The sequence below is a fragment of the Vanessa cardui genome, chromosome W (assembly GCF_905220365.1).
Source record: "Vanessa cardui chromosome W, ilVanCard2.1, whole genome shotgun sequence".
Taxonomy (NCBI): Eukaryota; Metazoa; Arthropoda; class Insecta; order Lepidoptera; family Nymphalidae; genus Vanessa; species Vanessa cardui.
Window position 1 is genome coordinate 5,251,249 of NC_061153.1, and position 19,203 is coordinate 5,270,451.

The following is a 19,203-nucleotide window of genomic DNA, read 5'->3' on the forward strand; positions in this document are numbered from 1 at the left end:
CAGTGTAACTGCAGGCACAAGGAACATAACAACTTAGTTCCCAAGGTTGATGGCACATTGACGATATAAGGAACAGTTTATATTTCTTACAGCGTCATTGTCTATGGGTGATGGTGACCACTTACCATCAGGTGGCCCATCTGCTCGTCCATCAACCTATACCATAAAAAAAAAGTTTTTTAGTTTTAGTTAATTATATAAAATTAATTGTGTAGGCGTTATGCGCCGAAACATCCTCCCGGCCGTTGAAAGACTACTTTCAACTCTTGAGATCCTCCGCCGTGGGAAGCTTGCACAGTCGAGTGAATAGCCGACGAACACAGCCCCTAATTGTATCAATATCTGCAACTCTTGATATCCCATCAGCTCCAGGATATAGCTTCAAAACACGCCCCAAACGCCAGCTCATGGGGGGCGCGTTGTCTTCAGCTAGCAGCACCATATCTTCAATGTTAAGTGTAGCCGAATTACTTCGCCATTTTGTTCTCTGCTGCAACTCTGATAGGTACTCCTTCTGCCATCTTTGCCAAAAATTCTGCCTTGGCAGCAGCAACGAAATAACGCCCATTATCGCAAAATATTTCCGTTGGTTTGCCTCTCCGTGAAATAAATCTCCTGAGGGTCATAATAAATGTATCCTTCGTTAAATATAAAACTAACGGCCTCTAGGTGGATACATTTATATCGTAAACACACAAAAAGACACAAATAACATTTTATCAAGCGACTACCTCGATCCTTACGATTTATAATAAAAAATGGTCCAGCGAAGTCTAAACCAACAGACAAGAAGGGAAAGCCTGGGTTTATGCGCTGAGGGGGCAAGTCGCCCATTTTAGGACATAGCGTTTGACCCCGTAAACGCCTACATCTCACACAATTGTTAACGGTGCGCCTAGCTAAATGTTTACCATTTATTGGCCACACTACCTCTCGCACAATAGCCAGCAATAGCTGTGGACCTGCGTGAAGTCCATTAATATGTTCTCTTTCAAAGTATAATTTTGTTAGACGATGAGTAGCATGCAGTAATATTAGGTGCCTTTTCTCATAAGCATAAGTGGAGGCATCAATTCGACCTCCGACACGAATTAAATTATTTTTGTCCATAAATGGTGAGAGCGGTAAAATTTTTGATTTATTTTTAAGAACTTTACCTTCTTTTAACAATTCATATTCTACTGGAAATGAGTCGCGCTGTAAGATAAGACACAGGGTGTGAAAAGAATCACGCAACTCATCTACAGTTACTGTATGCCTATTTTTTGAATTTCTTACATTAAATATGAACTTTTAAACAAATGCAAATAGTCTTTGAAGCTTATTAAAGGACGAATATTTATTAAAATCTAATATAGGCTCTTTAATTATAGCCGTGTGAGTCTTTATTTCGGGTAATTCAAATGACTTATCTAAGTTTAATACTGGCCACTCTAACTCATTTTTAATTAAAAAGGTAGGACCAGACCACCAAAGTTCCATTGACATTAAATGCTGAGAATTAACACCTCTCGAGATTAAATCTGCAGGGTTATATGGGCTTCGTTAATTCTAATATTTCATTAGTACGATTAGCTACAAACGTTTTTAAATTAGTCAGATCACTATTGATCCATCCTATTACCACACTTGAATCACAGCAATGAACTAATCTGTCCGGCTTATATCACAAGCAATCTTCCACGGATTTGCACAGCCTAGCAGCGAGCAGAGCTGCACAAAGCTCTAGACGGGGTATACTTGTTGGTTTTACCGGACTAACCTTTGACTTTGCGCATTATAATTTCACCATAGATTTACCTTTCGCTTCGGTTGATTTTACATATATACATGCACCATATGCAATTTGGGACGCATCACTAAATGAGTGTAACTCTATTCTAGCAGGCAAGTCGCAAAGAACTAACCTAGGAATTTGAAAATTTTAAAGTAATTGGAGGCTATTAGCAAATTTTAACCAATCGTCTTTTATTTCGCGTGAAACTGGCTGATCCCAATCTAGCTTCTGTTGCCAGCGTTTTTGTAAAATAATTTTAGGCTGAATTACAATAGGGCTTAGTAAACCTAAGGGATCGAATAATTTAAATGAATAAGACATAATAAATCTCTTTGTTACAATATCATCCTGACCAGGAGAAAAGTTTTTAATTGGAAAATAGAACGTATAATTTACTGGAATCCAACCAAGGCCAAGAGTACTTGATGATTCACTTATAGTTAGTTTATCATTTTTGTTTATAAGCAGATCATTAAAAATATCAGGATTATTACTCTTATATTTTCTTAAATTAAAACAACCAGCACTGAGAGCTTTAGCAACAGAAGATTGTATATACTTAAGTTGTCTCTCATTATCAGCACCAGTAATGAGGTCATCAACATGGAAGTCCTTTTGAATGACATTCTTGATGACCTCATCATGGTGTTCATCCCCTATTTGCCAGAGACAACGCGTGCTTAAAAAGCTAGCACTCGCAGTTCCGTATGTGAGAGTATTTAGTCTGTACGCTTTAATAGGCTGAGATTCGTTCTCTCTCCATAGAATGCGCTGCAGATCACGATTCTCTTCGTGAACCAGAACCTGGCGATACATTTTTTCAATATCACCAGTAAGAAGAAATTGATATTGCCTGGCACGTATTAATATAGCAAAGAGAGAATCTTGCAAGTTCGGACCTACCATTAATAGATCATTTAATGAGTAACCAAATGATGAAGTTGCAGATCCATCAAATACTACTCTCAGTTTTGTAGACTCACTATCTTGATTTTGAACAGCGTGGTGACACAGGTAATACGACGTCAATGGCTCGTCACTAACCAACGAAAGATGCCCTAACTCCGCATACTCATTAATAAAATTAGTATAATCCGACTTTAGCTGTGGACTTCTTTTAAATCGTTTTTCAAGATTAAGTAATCGTCTCTTAGCCAACTTAGATGTGTCCCCTAGACAATCAGGAGTATCTATTAGAGGAAGCTTAACACAGAACCTACCATTATTATTCCTACGAGTATTATTGACAAAGTGAGTTTCGCAAACCTTGTCTTTCTCGCTCACGACCTTTCTTAGAGGATTTTCCTCTAGCTCCCAATACTTCTTAAGCGAAGCATCAATATTATCTTCAGTTACTTTAGAAGCTGATGCGACATTGCAGTAGGTAATTCCATTTGAAAATTTTAAATTAACCGGACCAGATATAATCCAACCAAGATGTCCCAGAATAAATCAACTCCTATCAAAACATCTATAGGACCAGGTTGATTAAATGTAGGGTCCGCTAGTGCAATATCTTTAGATAAATTTAAATGATTTTTATTAATTGGATATTTTGGTAAATAGCCCGTTAATTCATTAAGAACAAGGCAAGATAATTGTACACTAAATTTGCTCCTTAGAGACACAATTTGTATCGTACAACTTTCGACAACATTATTTGCAACATTGTTACCTATTCCTATGGCCTTTAGTGAGTCAATGGGATTTGTTTTTAGCGCTAGACATTCTTGTAGCGATTTAGAAATAAAAGATGATTGGCTGCCGCAATCTAAAAGTGCCCGTACATTTTTGTACTTGTGGATCAATGGATTTGAAAACTGCGCCGCGAAGCAACAATAATATCTGGAATTATCGGCGAAATAGTCTAAGTACACGGCAAAATAGATTTAAATCCTGCAAAGGGAAAATAAAATATAAAATATTTTTTACGAAATTCTATTGAAATTAACAAAATATTATAATTAATCCAAACTGAGTTTTAAAACAATCGATACCTTTATTATTACTTAAATTGTTTGTTTGTTTTTTGTTTTTATGGAATAGGTTGGCGGACGAGCATATGGGCCACCTGATGGTAAGTGGTCACCATCACCCATAGACAATGACGCTGTAAGAAATATTAACTATTCCTTACGTCGTCAATGTGCCTGTATCTTGGGAACTAAGATGTTATGTCCCTTGTGCCTGTAGTTACACTGGCTCACTCACCCTTCAAACCGGAACACAACAATACTGAGTACTGTTATTTGGCGGTAGAATAACTGGTGAGTGGGTGGTACCTACCCAGACGGGCTTGCACAGAGCCCTACCACCAAGATTGTATTAAAATTGTATTAAATAAGCAATAATACTTAACAATTTAACGTATATTTTTAAAGTAGGTAGATAGAAATTAAAGTATGATGCAATATTTTTCTTTGTTTCAAATTTTAAACTTAATCGAGCAACGATAAAAACTAGATTTAGTAACTTTATTAGCACAAATTAATGCAGATTCTTGATAATCGGATTAATATTTAGGATAGAATAAGGAATTGAATATTAGGAGTATAACAGGAGTATTAGGGAAAGTCACTTATCTTTTGCCGATATTGAGCAAACGATGTGATATTTTAGCTATATCACTGCCTAACGGGCAGTGATATAGCCATGTATAGTTGTCCTCGCCCGGCAGCTCCTTCTATGAATCTTCTTCTAGCACGTGGTCGACTCAACACTCGCCGTTTAGTCTTGAAATATTTTGCAATTTTCCTTTTCTACCGATGTATTTTATGTTTTGCGTTTAGATGATCCCCTCATGGGCCAACATTATGTATATTTCGTTATACACTGGTGCCAAATTAAACAACCAAAACTTTATAACTGGGTTTAATACAAAATATGTGTACAGCGTGGCGATCGGAGAGAGAATAGGCCGAATGACCATTGATAATTAATAACGTTTACGAAGTTTTAGTTTTAGTTAATTATATAAAATTAATTGTGTAGGCGTTATGCGCCGAAACATGCTGGCTAAAAGGGGGCAAGGGAATTGCGTAGGGAATGGAGTGCCTGATCAAGATAGCACAACCTGCATACCCATCATTTCTGTCATACCTCAAACAGGAGAAAACCGGTACCCGAAAACGAGAGCCAGGAATCAACCATGTCTCAGAGATGGCAACAATGACAGGTTTATATGAATTAATAAGTGAGAGAAGTTCAGGTTTCTTAGGACGGATGCTTTGTCAATTCCATTGAAGGAATCTGATTGGGGCCATTTTGAAGGATGGTAAATAATTGGGATAAATCATTGGCAATGTTGGACGGTAATGGGACAACATTGCATGTGCTGAGGATATTTAGGAGGATTTTCAAAAATCAAAATCAAAATATACTTTATTCAAGTGGGCTGTTTTTGTGACAAGCACTTTTTAATCGTCTTTTAACAATTAAGTGAAGCTACCACCGGTTCGGAAAGTAGATTCAACCGAGAAGAACCGGCAAGAAACTCAGTAGTTACTCTTTTTCAACATTCAAAAAATACAAAGTCATGTTACTTAATACAATTTTTAAAATTAACATATCCTCCGTGGAAGTCAACAGGTATTAATTCCACGCTTTTTTATCATTTACAAAATCTTGTATCGAATAATACGCCTTTTTTACCAATGTATTTTTTATAAACGATTTGAATTTACGAGACGACAAAGTTAAAAATGTCTGCGTTAAATTTTATTACAGAAATGCATACCTTGCCCCAAGAAAGATTTATTGACTTTGCGGAGTCGGAAACTTGGCGTTATCCTTACTTCTAGTGCATATACAATGATTATCACTGACTCTATCAAAGTGATCAATGTTACTGTGAATATACATGATATTATTGTAAATATATTGCGACGCAACAGTGAGTATTCCTACTCTGTTAAAAACATCCCGAAGAGAGTCTCTAGCTCCAAGATTATAAATAAACCGGATTGCTCTCTTTTGTAAAATAAAGACAGATTCAATATCTGCAGCGTTACCCCAAAGTAATATGCCATATGACATAATACTGTGAAAATAACCAAAATAAACTAAACGAGCGGTATCAATATCAGTTAGTTGTCTTACTTTTCTTTTATGCTGCGGAGCTGAGTTTTCCTGTTAGGGACGACAAATGGGGACTCCACTGAAGTCTGGAATCCAATTCTATTCCCAAGAACACCGTAGTATCGGCTACATCAAGCGGGCCACCGCTTAAAGATATATTATAATTTTACTTTCTAACATTGGGTAGGGCAAAAACTACACTTTTTGTTTTGAGTATTCAAAACTAAATTATTTACTTTAAACCAATCTTGTATCTGTGAAAAGGCACCGTTCACATCGGCATAGTCAGTTTTTTTCCTGTCAACCTTAAAAATCAGTGAAGTATCGTCAGCAAACAATACTATATCACAAATACCTTTAACAAAGAAAGGAAGGTCATTTATATATGTATACTAGAAATAGAAAGGGACCCAAAACTGAACCTTGTGGAACACCCATTTTTAACGTAGTTCCAGTAGACTTTATTCCATTAATGAAAACTTGCTGGATTCTTTGACTTAAGTATGAAGCAATGAGATCAAAAGCCCTACCTTTAACGCCGTAATATTTGAGCTTATAAAGAAGCGTCTCGTATTCTACACAATCAAATGCTTTAGATAAATCACAGAATACTCCAATAGCATTCTGTGATTTCTCCCAAGCATCGTAAATATGCTTAAGAATCGCAATTCCCGCATAAGTTGTTGATCGACCTCTCGTAAAATCAAATCGCTCACTATGAAAATTATGTATTTGTACCAAAATGGATAAGAAGTTGATTTAAAATATTTTTTTCGAAAATTTTACTTAAAGATGGGAGTATTGAAATAGGCCTGTAATTACTGGGATAGCTCCTATTTCCATTCTTAAAAAGTGGTAAGACTTTACTACATTTTAACAAGTTAGGAAATGAACCCGTGTCCAAACTCTTGTTAAAAATTACTGCTATATACGAAGCAATATCGTGTATGATGTTATTTATGAATTTTACTGAAATGCCCCATACGTCGTTAGTTTTTTTAATATTGAGTATTTTCAATACTTTTATAACATCTATTGCAGAAACTGTTTCAAAAGAAAAATCAATAACGCATTTAGAAACATTTTTATTTAATAATCTAACTGCATCTAATGTAGATGATTTTAAACGAGATGTTATTTTATTAGGTATGTTATCAAAAAATATTTCAAATAAATTTGTAACTTCCAATTCTGAATTTGTGTATTTACTGCCTGTGTTTAATTTGATTAGTATACTTTCCTTTTTAGGTTTTCCACTAACACTTCCAATAATGTCCCAAGTGGCCTTTATTCTACTATCGGAAATCAAAATTTTGTTCTTTATGTATAAAGACTTGGCATAAATACAAACTGTTTTAAATATTTTGGAATATTTATTGACATATCCTAGAAAGGCTTCGTTATGATTCCACTTGCTTCATACCATATAGGTCGTATAATTTATTTCTGCTTTTATATATACCAATAGACTGACTGGGCTAAGTCACTAAACTTTAATTTTGTATTATTATAAAATTATTTCATTTTGAATATTTTATTAAATTCTATTAATATTAATTCAAAAAATGAATTAGAAAGTTCATTTGGATCTTGTTTCGTTAGATCTAAATAAGATAATTAACACGCCACAATATCTTTAAAACAGTTTACTTTATGAGCCGTTATTGGCCTGTACATTATTTTTTTTGAATGAATAATTTCTTTGTGTTCGCTTCGAGATGATCTCGGTTTAGCCGCTTGAGGGCCCATCGTCGCGGCAGGGTGTCTCCCTGACGACGGCTGGATCTGTCGGGATGGCGGATAGCCACATCGAAAAAGATGTGGCGGTGGTCGGATAGTGTCAGCGACACGCCATCCCGAGAGCATGCGAATCGCAGGAGGAGTCGCCCATGTAAGGTCCACGACCGACTCCCCCTGCCACCGCACGCATGTACTCTCCGACCCGACGTTAATGAGCCGGAGGTCCAAACCAGCCGCCCAGTCGAGAAGCGTCACTCCCTTCGGATTTTTTATTTATTTATTTATTTATAAGGTTTGCTAGCGATTTTTACATCTTATCATCTTAACTAGTTACATCTTAAATTATAATCATGCTCAGCATATGTAAAATCATATAAAAGCAAACACTACATGCATTTAAAATTCCATTCTTTAAAAATATTAGTTACGATAAAAAGTCTAAAAGCGAGTTAATAACAATTTACAACAAAAAAAACAAATAACAACGCAAATTTATACATATTAATATAAATATAGCTTTCAATCATTAACAAATTTAAATTACATTTCAATTCAAATATTAATTATTTCATAAATTTTAAAATTAATAAATATTTTAGCTTTTAATCTTTAACAATTTCTATAATTTTCTAGATCAAAAAAAAAAACATAAATTTACTTATAGTACGTTATAAAATTCATTAAATATTCAATTTCAATCAAAATTACATTAGTATTTAATAAAAACATTAATTTACAATACAATGATTTAGAATGACTTCCATAATAAAATAGTGAAAATGAAATTAAACAAGAAATAATTCATAATTATAAAAATATATCATGCAAAACAGAATAAAAACAAAGTATTTATCAGTATAACAAAAGAATACAAAGGAATTTAATTATTTTAAAATTTAAATAACAATATAATTTAAGTAATATAATCAATATAATTCCCTTAATTGATTTAATAATGTAATAAAAATTAAAATTAATTAATTTAATTTTAATTTAATTAGTAAAACGTGAATCATTACACTTGACTAACTAGGTTGACAACTACTTTACGAAAGGCATCTGGCGGATATGAGTTAATATCAAGAGGTTGACTGAATTTATTGGCTGGAGTTGGCACCGAAGACTGTTCTAGTACGGGGGGGCACAAGTGGAGTAATGGTATGACGCGGATATCTAGTTGGTACTCTAAAATTAATTTTACTTACTAAACTGGGGCAGTCTAATTGATTACGTACAATTTTATATAAAAATACTAGGTCAATTACGTCTCTTCTTTGGTCAAGGGTCATCATTTTAAAGTATTTCAGTCTATTCTGATATGAAATCACTGTTTTGTAAATCCTTGCTGAGTATGATAAATGCCACAAGAACCTTTTCTGAACTCGCTCTAGTCTTAAATAATGTACAGCATAATGTGGACGCCAAACTACACTACAGTACTCCAGATGACTACGTACAAGGCTATTGTAAAGAATAATTTTTGTTTTACTTTCTTTAAATGTTCGACCTTGTCTGATAATAAATCCCAACATCTTTGACGCTGTGCTTACTACTTTGTCTATGTGATTAATATAAGTCAATTTTCTGTCCAATAAAACACCTAAATCTCTTATAAGGTCAACTTCCTTTAGGTTATTACCGTTCAAGCTATATTTTGTTGATAAGATGTTAATTTTTCGGGTAAACTTAATGTGCAGACTTAGACTCAGACTTAATTTGTTGTAGTTCAGTTGCATACCATTAGAATTACACCAGCTTGTTAGCCTATTTAGATCTTCTTGAAGTAGATTTGAATCCTTCTTTGTCGAAATTATTCTCGTAAATTTTAAACCATCAGCGTATAAGTAAGGCGTAGAATGTTCAAAACAAAAGACAATGTCATTGATAAATATATTAAACAAGATTGGACCAAGGTGCGAACCTTGGGGGATACCAGATGCAATATTTTTTGTTGAAGAGCTAAAACCATTAATTACAACAAAAAAGCAACGATCACGTAAGTATGACGAAAGCCAATGCAGCAGTGGGCCTGAAAATCCATAATACATTAATTTTTTGATTAAAATTATATGTGGCACCTTATCGAATGCCTTTTTGAAATCAGTGTATATGGTGTCCACTTGTTTCTGTGAGTCAATAGCTTCGGATAATAAAGTAGTGAAAGTAACTAAATTAGTGGTAGTTGACCTTCCTGGTAAAAAACCATGTTGATGTTCAGAAATAAAACGAGAGAAGTGCGCTTGGATTAGTGGACAAATTAAAGACTCGAAGATTTTGGGGAAAACGAAAAGAATCGATATGGGTCTATAATTACGTACATCCTTCTCATCATCACTTTTAAATATTGGTATGACTTTTGCTTGTTTCCATATAGTTGGAAAAGTCCCAGAGCGTAGCGAGGCATTAAATATTAAGTATAGAGGCAAACTTAAACTAGACGCACATCTTTTTATAAATATTGGTGGTAAATTATCTGGACCCGCTCCTTTCGTGATATCTAAGCTTTTTAGCTTTTGTAAGATTTTATTCTGTGTCACTTCTATAGTTGCTAAGTTGTCACTATAACCTATGTAAGGGATGTTTTGTAAAAAGGAGGAAGACTGTGAGATGTGGCAATCAATGGCATCATCATATACCGAAGCAAAATAACATGAAAACATATCACAAATCTCGGCTGCGTTGCTAGAGTTTATAATTCCATTAGTCATAGAAGCTGGATATGAGTTAGAACTATTGCGTCTACTTTTTAGGAATGTCCAAAATGCTTTCGGATTTTTCTGAACCTGCTTCTCAAGATTATCATTATAATTATTGTAAGCATCTCGAGTAATTCTATCACATCGGTCACTAAGTAATCTTAATTCGAGTTCATCCATTGGGTTATTATATTTTTTAAACCTTTTTAACATTTTACGTTTTTCTTTAATTCTTTTTGCAGCCCTGTTATTTATCCAAGATGGATACCTTTTACATCCTACTTTATGCAATGGAACGTAGTTAATGATAGCGGTTTGTAATACCTCGTAAAATATTTTAACCATATCATTTATATCATTTACGTGTAATAGTTTATGCCAGTCAATACGTTGTAAGTACTCATCAATTGAATCGTAATCACCCCTATGAAAATTAAAACGCTTGTGGGATACGTTCACTGTCAATCTATTTGGTTTTAAATTTGGTATATTGATTTCAAGTGGGGGATGTAATTGATCAACATTACTTACAGAATTATAAGAATAGTTTACGGAGCATGCAGGTAAATCAACAAGTACTAGATCGAGTATTTTTTGCTTGTTGTTAGTAATAGAGTTACATTGACGTAGTATATTTTCAGATATGAAATCTAGTAAACTTTGCGCTGTTGCGGAAATATTACTATTAGATGAGTTAAGACCTACACTCCAGGTAATACAGCTTAAATTAAAGTCTCCAATAATACAAGTTAACATATTATGTTGTTCCGAAACTCTATTGCAGTTATTTAAAAAGTGATCCAACAAGTCCCTATTCACTGGTGGCGGTAGGTATATCCCACACAAAGCTATATGGCGGATACTACTGAGATGAGGCACATCGATTACTACCCACAAATCCTCGCAATCACTTTCCCAACTACTAACTCTATAGGATGTAATATGTTTTTTTACAGCTATCAGTACTCCACCGCCATTATATTTAGTACTAAGTTTAGAAGTTTCTCTGTCTCTTCTGTATACATTGTAACTCTTATCAAATAGTTCGCCACTCGATATTGAGTTATTTAACCAGGTTTCAGTCAAGATAATGATATCATACTCATTTGTAGCTGCGTTACAGTAAACTTCGTGCGTTTTGGTTCTGATTCCACGGACATTTTGATACAATACATTAATAGACGCGAATTTTAAACGTTTAGATATCCATTAATTACATGAAACCTACCTTATACGTTAGCTTAACTTACTTAAAAACTCCATATTTTTAACTATTTTGTAATCCGAGTTGTCATCCTTCCGAATAAGTATACGACCGTTAGGAACCCAAGTGTATCTGTACCCTTTTTCTTTAGCTTTTAGTCTCGTCGCAGCATGAAGAGCCTTGTTCTCTGGCGATAGGTGTTCCATGACATAAATGGGTTTTTTTTCTCCGCCAAGTCCTATGTTCGTGGTATTCAGTTTATCTTTAAGATTAATTTTATTATATTTTATGACTGCAGCCAACATCTTGTCCCTGGTTAAAGGAGAATTAAATTGTACTATGATAGATCTTGGTCGGGTACTTTGACGGTTGACTTTGTCAACTCTAGTAATATTCATAATTTTTTCGTCTGTTATTGTCATTCCTACTACACCACCTAGCTGCTCAACGATTTTAATCAAATTTTCATTTTTTGATTCTGGAATGCATTGTAATTCTAAGTTGTTGGACCTGAACCTTTGTTCTAGATCATTTACGCGTGCCTTTAAGGTATCAATAGTCGACACTAATTTGTTGTTTTCTTCCTTAAGATCCTTTATTGCCGTTTCGTTAGCACGATGCTCTTTTAAAAACTCGTCGTATTGGTTGCTAATAAAGTTCACTGAAGTTTTCATATCAGAGATTTCATCCTTTAAAACCTTTAATTCACTATTTAACACAGATTTAATAGATGTAGTTATCTCTGTAAGCATTTTTTTCATTTCTGTATTAACAATTTCCCTGACTATTTCTCTTAAGTCGTCTTGTTGTAAAGTGCTTGTGTGTTCTGGCGATGAAATAGCAATACGTTTGTTCGATCTTTTAGTAATATTATGATCACTGATTGACGTAATGTCCTTACCACGAACTGGAGTGTTCTCGTTGTTTCCCTTCGGCCTTCTTGGCACACAAGATGGACACATCCATTCGGTTAGACATTCTAAGTTTATGTGTAAGCCGGATTGTGAGATCGACTGTAAACATTCCCGGTGATACCTTTTCATACATTTAACGTAACACATATATTCTTCGTCATCTTTTTCTTCGTTACAACAGTTCCACTGTATCATAGACATATTTTTTTTTCTCGTTTAAATTCGTACCAACTTTATAATTTGCAAATTCTAGTTTCTTATGCAGTCTGCTGTGAATTAATGGTCTACTTATTTAATTTAAAAAGCGAAAAAGACTGCTTTAGACGGGGTTTGAACCATGACTTTTTAGAGTATGATTCCAAGCATCTACGGCTGGGCTACAAAGTTCTTAAGACTATGCGATGAAATTGTTGAATGTAATATTATAATCACTTTTTATATAACGGGTAGATACGAAAAATTTGTTAATATTAAGTGACCGAGCACAATATTAAACTTATAACAATGTTTTATAATTGAATAACTTTGTCTATACACATGTTAATTCGATTTTTTCACTTGAAAGTTTGTAGATGTAAGTTGTAAGCTTTAAAAAAAAAACTTTTCAACGATTTTATTGCTTTAACTTCACTTTTAGACTTAACAATAGAAGAGAACACGGATATACGACTTGCTCACAGGGCGCACAGCGCGAGAATATCGTCCCGGATCGTCCCTAGAGTTACTCCAAGCCCTGGCGTGGCCATTGAAGTCCCCCAGGACGATCAGCGGACGGGGTAGGCATCTGCGAACGCAGTCCGCCAGCCCGTCCAGGTACAACTAGACGTAGTCGGCGAGTGACCTGTTGGGAGAGACGTAACACCCCACAATAGCCAAGGGGCCCCACCGAACGGCCACGAATCCCTGCCCCGCTTCGAGCAGGGAACAGGGTGGGACCCCGCACCGCCCGCCCAATGGACGGCCACGGTGCCAGCGGCGTCCCCAAAGCAGCGAGGTTGGTCGGGGACGCGATAGGGCTCCGCCACGACCGCGAGGCCTATGGACCACTCCGCAATGGTAGGCATCAGAAGTTGCTGAGCATTGCGGCAGTGGTTCAAGTTCGTCTACAGCACCCCTACTCCCGCGAATGGGAGACCTCCATGGCCTCCTGCGGAGCAGAATCCGGTGCTGAGGCGGGAGCCTCGGCGGTTGTATGAGCCAGGGTGGGAGAAGCGGTCTTTTTACCCTTCTTCCTCCCACCCGCCGTCTGACAGCATGTCTTTGCGCCCAGACGATGGGCCGACGGGCGAACTACATTTGAGCACAAGGGGCACCGAAGCGACTTAGCCGTTCATTGGCTCGCTCTGTGGCCGCGCTCTCCATAGGCGAAGCACCGGTCGCTCCGGTCTGCCCCATTCGGACACGTCTGCCCAACGTGGCCCTTCTCGAGGCACCGGAAGCAATATAGCGACCTTGCTTCCAGCACCTCGACCCTAGCGGAGCCCCATCGCACGCGGATGCGTGAGGTCGTCGCCAGCTTGCGCACGGCGGCGAGAGGGCACCTCACATGTGCCGTGCCGAGCGCCATGGGTGACCGACGGATACTGCCAACAGTGACATTCTCCGTCGAACACCCACTCGCCTCTGCGATGGCCGACGCCACCTCCTCCGGTGTCGTGGCGTCGTCCAGATCGAGCACACGTAGCTCGCCCGTTTTAATTGAACGAGCCACCCTCACATTGAGGTCCTTGAGGATCTCACGTATCCGCGCTGCGAGACGGTCGGCTTTAGCGTCACTGTCGGGACGATGTTCCAACAGGATCTCGCCAGTGATGGCCCTTTTCTGCTCGACCGTCTCGATACCGAGGTCAGGGAGCTGAACCCGCGTACGGGCAGCTCGCATGACCTCAGAATAGGTCGTCGTCGCTTTCGACGACCGTTATGACAACTGCCGCGGTCGCCGGCACCTTTGGGAGCCTCCTCTTAGGCGCCTTCTTAACCGCAGGCTTTATTGCCGCAGGCTGAGAAGACGCCTTCAGCCGCGATCCAGGTTGCGCTTTCCTGGCCGCGACCGTCGCCCAAGACTCGGCAGAAGCCGTCGGACGAGAGGAGGAGGGAAAGGAGGCGGGCACCGGTGGTAAGTCGGTGACCGGCGGAGGAGCCGGTCCCGCCTTCCTCTTCCTCCCCCGCTGCTTCTCCGCTTCCCTGGCGGAGGAGGCTCCGTCAATGGGGCCTCCACTGGCCGAATAGGCGCAGCTCTCCCCGTCAATGCGGGCCTATATGCCCTGTCGGGGAAGAGCTCCGCCCTGAAGGCGGCCAGCTTCTCCTCTATGAGGGCTCCGATGTGCTCCATGAGCCCGGCTTCACTGCTCGTCAGTTGAGCGGGAGCGCGTGAAGCAACAGAAGCCCTCGACGTCGCCGCAGCCCCCGCAGAAGCGCGCCCGGCCTGTGCGGCAGGGGCACGCTTCCTGGACGCGACAGGGGCTCGCGCTGCAGACGCCGTAGCAGTAGTCGCTGCCGGCGTCGCGCGCTTGGGCGTCGCCACGTCACTGGATGGAGCCGACGGCACAAAGCCCTGTTTCGCCTGAAAGGCGTTAAATTGTGCCGTCAGCTGCTCCAGCCGCTGAGTGAAGGTCGCGAGTTCGGCTGGAAGTTGGGAGTTCTCCCGTTCGAGCTTCTCCACGTCAGCGCCTTTTGATTGGCGCCGCAGGAGCTCAGCGACCGCCGCCTGAGTGTTGCGCGTGGCCTCGCGCAGGTCGCAGACGAGGCTCCCTTCCATCTTACGGGAGCTGTCTGTGACCTTCTGTATGGCCGCCAGATTGCTGGCGATGCAGGCACCAAGTTTGTCCATGGGACGTGCCTGCATCTTCGCCTGCAGGACCTCGGGTCCAGGGAGGCTCCCCCCATCTCTCGTGGCAGCCGAAGCCGCGGAGGGGTCTGGGCGCTCGTCCCCGGTATCCCCGTCATTGGCCCTGCTGGGCCCAGCGCAAGAGGAGAGGCTGAGACTCGAACAACTCATGTCCGAGTCGCAGCCACTCCCCTCCACCTCTTCCTCGCCGGCGATGTTGGAGCCGGGCGTGTCCGGGCGAATAAACCGCCCACGGCCGTCGGGCCTCGCCTGCGCGGTGTCGGTTCTCGTAGCCCTCGACTCCAGGCTACGAGAACCGCCCCTGTCGGTTGTCAGCCGTGTCGACGGCAGTCTCGCAGCAGAACCGCTACGAGGCTGCCGTCCACACGTTTCCAGGGTGCACCACGTGGAGGTGACCAACCTGCTCCCCTGGTACTGATAGCTTGCCCCGGGTGTACATCTGTTGAATACATTTTCTACCTCACTTTTTAGTATTGAGCCAAAGCCCTGACCTAACTTATCAGATACTACTATAACATTTTTAACATTTTTATTAATTTCTAACCCCAGTCTATTGTGATTGTAGATTTTTGGTGAACATTGACTCAACTGGATAGGTTGAGGCACTGTGTTAATATTAGTACTAGTAGAAGCCAACTCATTTTCTTGAGTATGCAAGCAGTTACATATGCATTTATTTGATAGGGATTCAAATTTTTCTAAGTTGGATGTACATAGCTCAAGAAGATTATTGGCTGCATGTATACGTTCCTCTATCTGTTTTTGAGCCAAGTCATATTTTTTATTAACAAAATCTAAAGTTTTCTGAAGGCTAAAAATTTCTAGTTGCATTTGTTCAATATTAGTGTCATACATCAATTTTTTATTTTGCAATTTATTATTACATGATTTTATTTTATTAATCAAATGTGACCGGTCCTTTCTTATTTTGTATATATATTGATATTTATGAGTATTATTAATCTTTTTTTTCTGTTTTATTAATAAATTTATTTAATTTTATGTATTTTTTTAATTTGTTATGTGTATTCATATATTTATGATTAATTTTAGACTCCTGCAAGGAGGTGTTTAGAGTCAAAGTCATGTGTAACTAATTCATTATACAAACTCTCAGTCGCGTAACATTTCTGGCTAGTTTTAATTTGTTCTAATTTTTTCTCTGATTTTTGAGCATTAAAAAGACTAACTTCCAGTTCTGAAATGCGACTCAAAGCTCTTTTATGTTCATCGCTACACTCTTTAAATGAGGTCACAATTTTAAAAAGATTGTCCCGCTCGCTAACAATATCTCAGCAATGTTCATTTAACTTGGCTAGCTTACTTTTAAATTCTGTGTTTTTATTAACAATTTTTTTGATCTCTTCTTCAGTGTCCTCACGCTCTATAAGAAGTTGTCTGCTTAACTCTTTAGAGGATTTTAATTCCTTAAGGGTGAGTTGGAATTTGGCCATCATATCTTTTATTGACGTTTTCCGGGTTATAATAATATACTCCATGTTGTTTAACTGTAAAATAATTTAAGTATGTATTTTTAAATGCTATTTGAGAGAGATTTAATATAATCAGGATTGTACAAATCTATGTTTGATTGATTATTTTAATAATAGGTGATATAACAAAATGTGATTACTTATATACTATCAATTAAGGTAATAGCAATGAATTTGTCCAAAGTTAAGTAATATAATATAATATTTTATACTATGATATTCCAGTTACAACAGGTACACTAGGTTAATCATATACAATATTAAGTTATGTACCGTGCTTCAAATCCTAATAAATATATGAGAGGGCAACACTGTTTTCCTTCTCTTTCTTTCTCATTCGTCAATGACCTAGTGCTGTCTCGCTCGCACATCATCCCACCACCACCTGGCAGTGTCGAACTTCAATTTGGTTCGACGTCCCGCATTGCCATCCGATTCCTTACTCGGAAAGGTCGAATTGAATTTAAGTTGAAAGTGACTTTTCACTAAATTTATAATTCGAATTAAACGACCTACTTGTGAATTCATCCATTCGTCAAATTAGGTTGACCGTCATTCTGCAACAAGTATTAAAAACCGACCGTAAGTAATAAAAACAATAAGTATAATTATTAATACGTAATAATGATAACTTTTAATACATTTTAACGATTTAACGGGTTTCCGTTCGGAATATTATGTAAATTTATTTAAATATTACATACATATATATATATATATATATATATATATATATATATATATATATATATATATATTTTTTTTTTTTCATTTACCCTCCAAATAAATAAAAAATGTTTGGCTTAAGCATTTGTTAATATATTTGAGGGTTTCTAAAATAAGTGCTGTTGCAGTTTACTATGGATAATAATGACAAAGAAATTCAAAGCGGAGCTTATAAAAAGAGGACGCGTTCGCCGAGTTCGTGATCCACTAGCTCAAGTTCATCAACTTCATCTTCCTCAGTTCGTAATAGAAGAACTAAAAATAAAAAGACCAAACGACGCAGGCGCAATGACAACATCCTTGAAAAGTTGGCAAAACAGGTAAACGATTTGCAAAATCACTTTTACTACCATACTCATGCTAAAACAACGGATATATCGTGACCGGGGCAAGGAGTGCCCGATATTGATCTGGATGTTAGCAGACAACTTTACAGTGACGAGGAGAATGACGTAAGGGCGTCTACCCCTGTAACTTCCGATTTCAATATTACCCTCAGTACTAGTGTCAAGGAGCCGTCAGTACCAAATACAGCCCCCGAATATTTAACAGCTTTACAAGGCATTCAAAGATTTAATAGCCCTGAATGGAGTGGTATCCGGTATGCGGAGGCCCAGAAGGTATTTTCTTGTTCCCCCGGTTTTATAGAATTAGAATGCAATGAGGAACTTAAAGCGTTTGAGACTCCTCGTTCTCGTCATCTTCAGCTATCTGAGAGGTCCTACGCTGCATTAACCCTTGCCCTTATTAAACAGCAAGAAGCACTGCAGACGGGAATAAGAGATTTCTTATCCTGGATCCAAAACTCTGGTGAAAATTTTTCATATGAATCCATTAAAGAAAAAATAGATAATACTATCCTTGGAGGTGACTTACACAAAGTGTCCTCAGATACCTTGCAATTAGTGTGTGGTCGCAGAGCCGACATTGTAGAACAACGACGTGACAATATTTTAACCTTAACGAAAGATCCGCTCATTAAAAGTACTCTTCGCAAGATTCCTCCGTCATGTTCATTCCTGTTTGAACCTACCGCTTTCTGCACTGCTATCGAAAAAGCGGGTGGCGTGAAAAAAGCCTTCTGGTCACAACCAAAGGTTCATTCCAAAAAGCCTGGTGCGCAACCAAGCTCAAGTGGAATACATAGGTTACCCGCGCAGGGAAACCGAAACTTTGAACCTGCGCAAGGTGGCAACAGAAGTAAACAACATGCGCCTGCGCAAAGTGGCAACTGCTGTTCCATGTCAGCACACTATAATTGCAATCGTGTAGAACAGCACGGTGAGTCTAACTTCTATCGTGACACAGGGAGAGCTCATCCAATCCACAGCCGTGATTCCTTTCTAGGCCGCTTCAGCGGACAGGCTAAAAGAGGACAAATAAACGCATCCCGTGGAGGAGACAAGCGATCAGGCTCTCCATCATATAAAGGAAATAATAGACAACGTAAATATTGACTTAGAACCCTTTCGGGCAGGTCAGCTGTCCGAATATCACTTTCAATGGAAAGAAATGGGTGCCCCAAATATAATTTTGAAAATGTTGCAAGGGTACCGAATACCTTTTGTTCGAAAACCACCATTATCAATGCCAAATCTGCAAAAATGCACTTATCAAACTCCAACATCCAAAGAAATGACCAAGATCATTCAAACACTCGAAAAAGATGCAGTGATCGAGAAAGTAGATCGAAGTCCAAGCTTTCTTTCCACCCTTTTCTTGCGGCAG

General features: G+C 38.5%; 1 protein-coding gene across 1 annotated transcript; it reads right to left on the reverse strand.

The window, feature by feature from the left end:
- Window positions 1–14,294: 14,294 nt before the first annotated feature.
- Window positions 14,295–15,238, reverse strand: LOC124542479 (histone H1-like). Its single transcript, XM_047120423.1, has 2 exons — window positions 14,664–15,238; window positions 14,295–14,592 (listed from the first exon to the last, which is right to left on the reverse strand). Exons 1-2 carry the CDS (start codon window positions 15,236–15,238, stop codon window positions 14,295–14,297), a joined length of 873 nt encoding a protein of 290 aa, XP_046976379.1.
- Window positions 15,239–19,203: the final 3,965 nt, after the last annotated feature.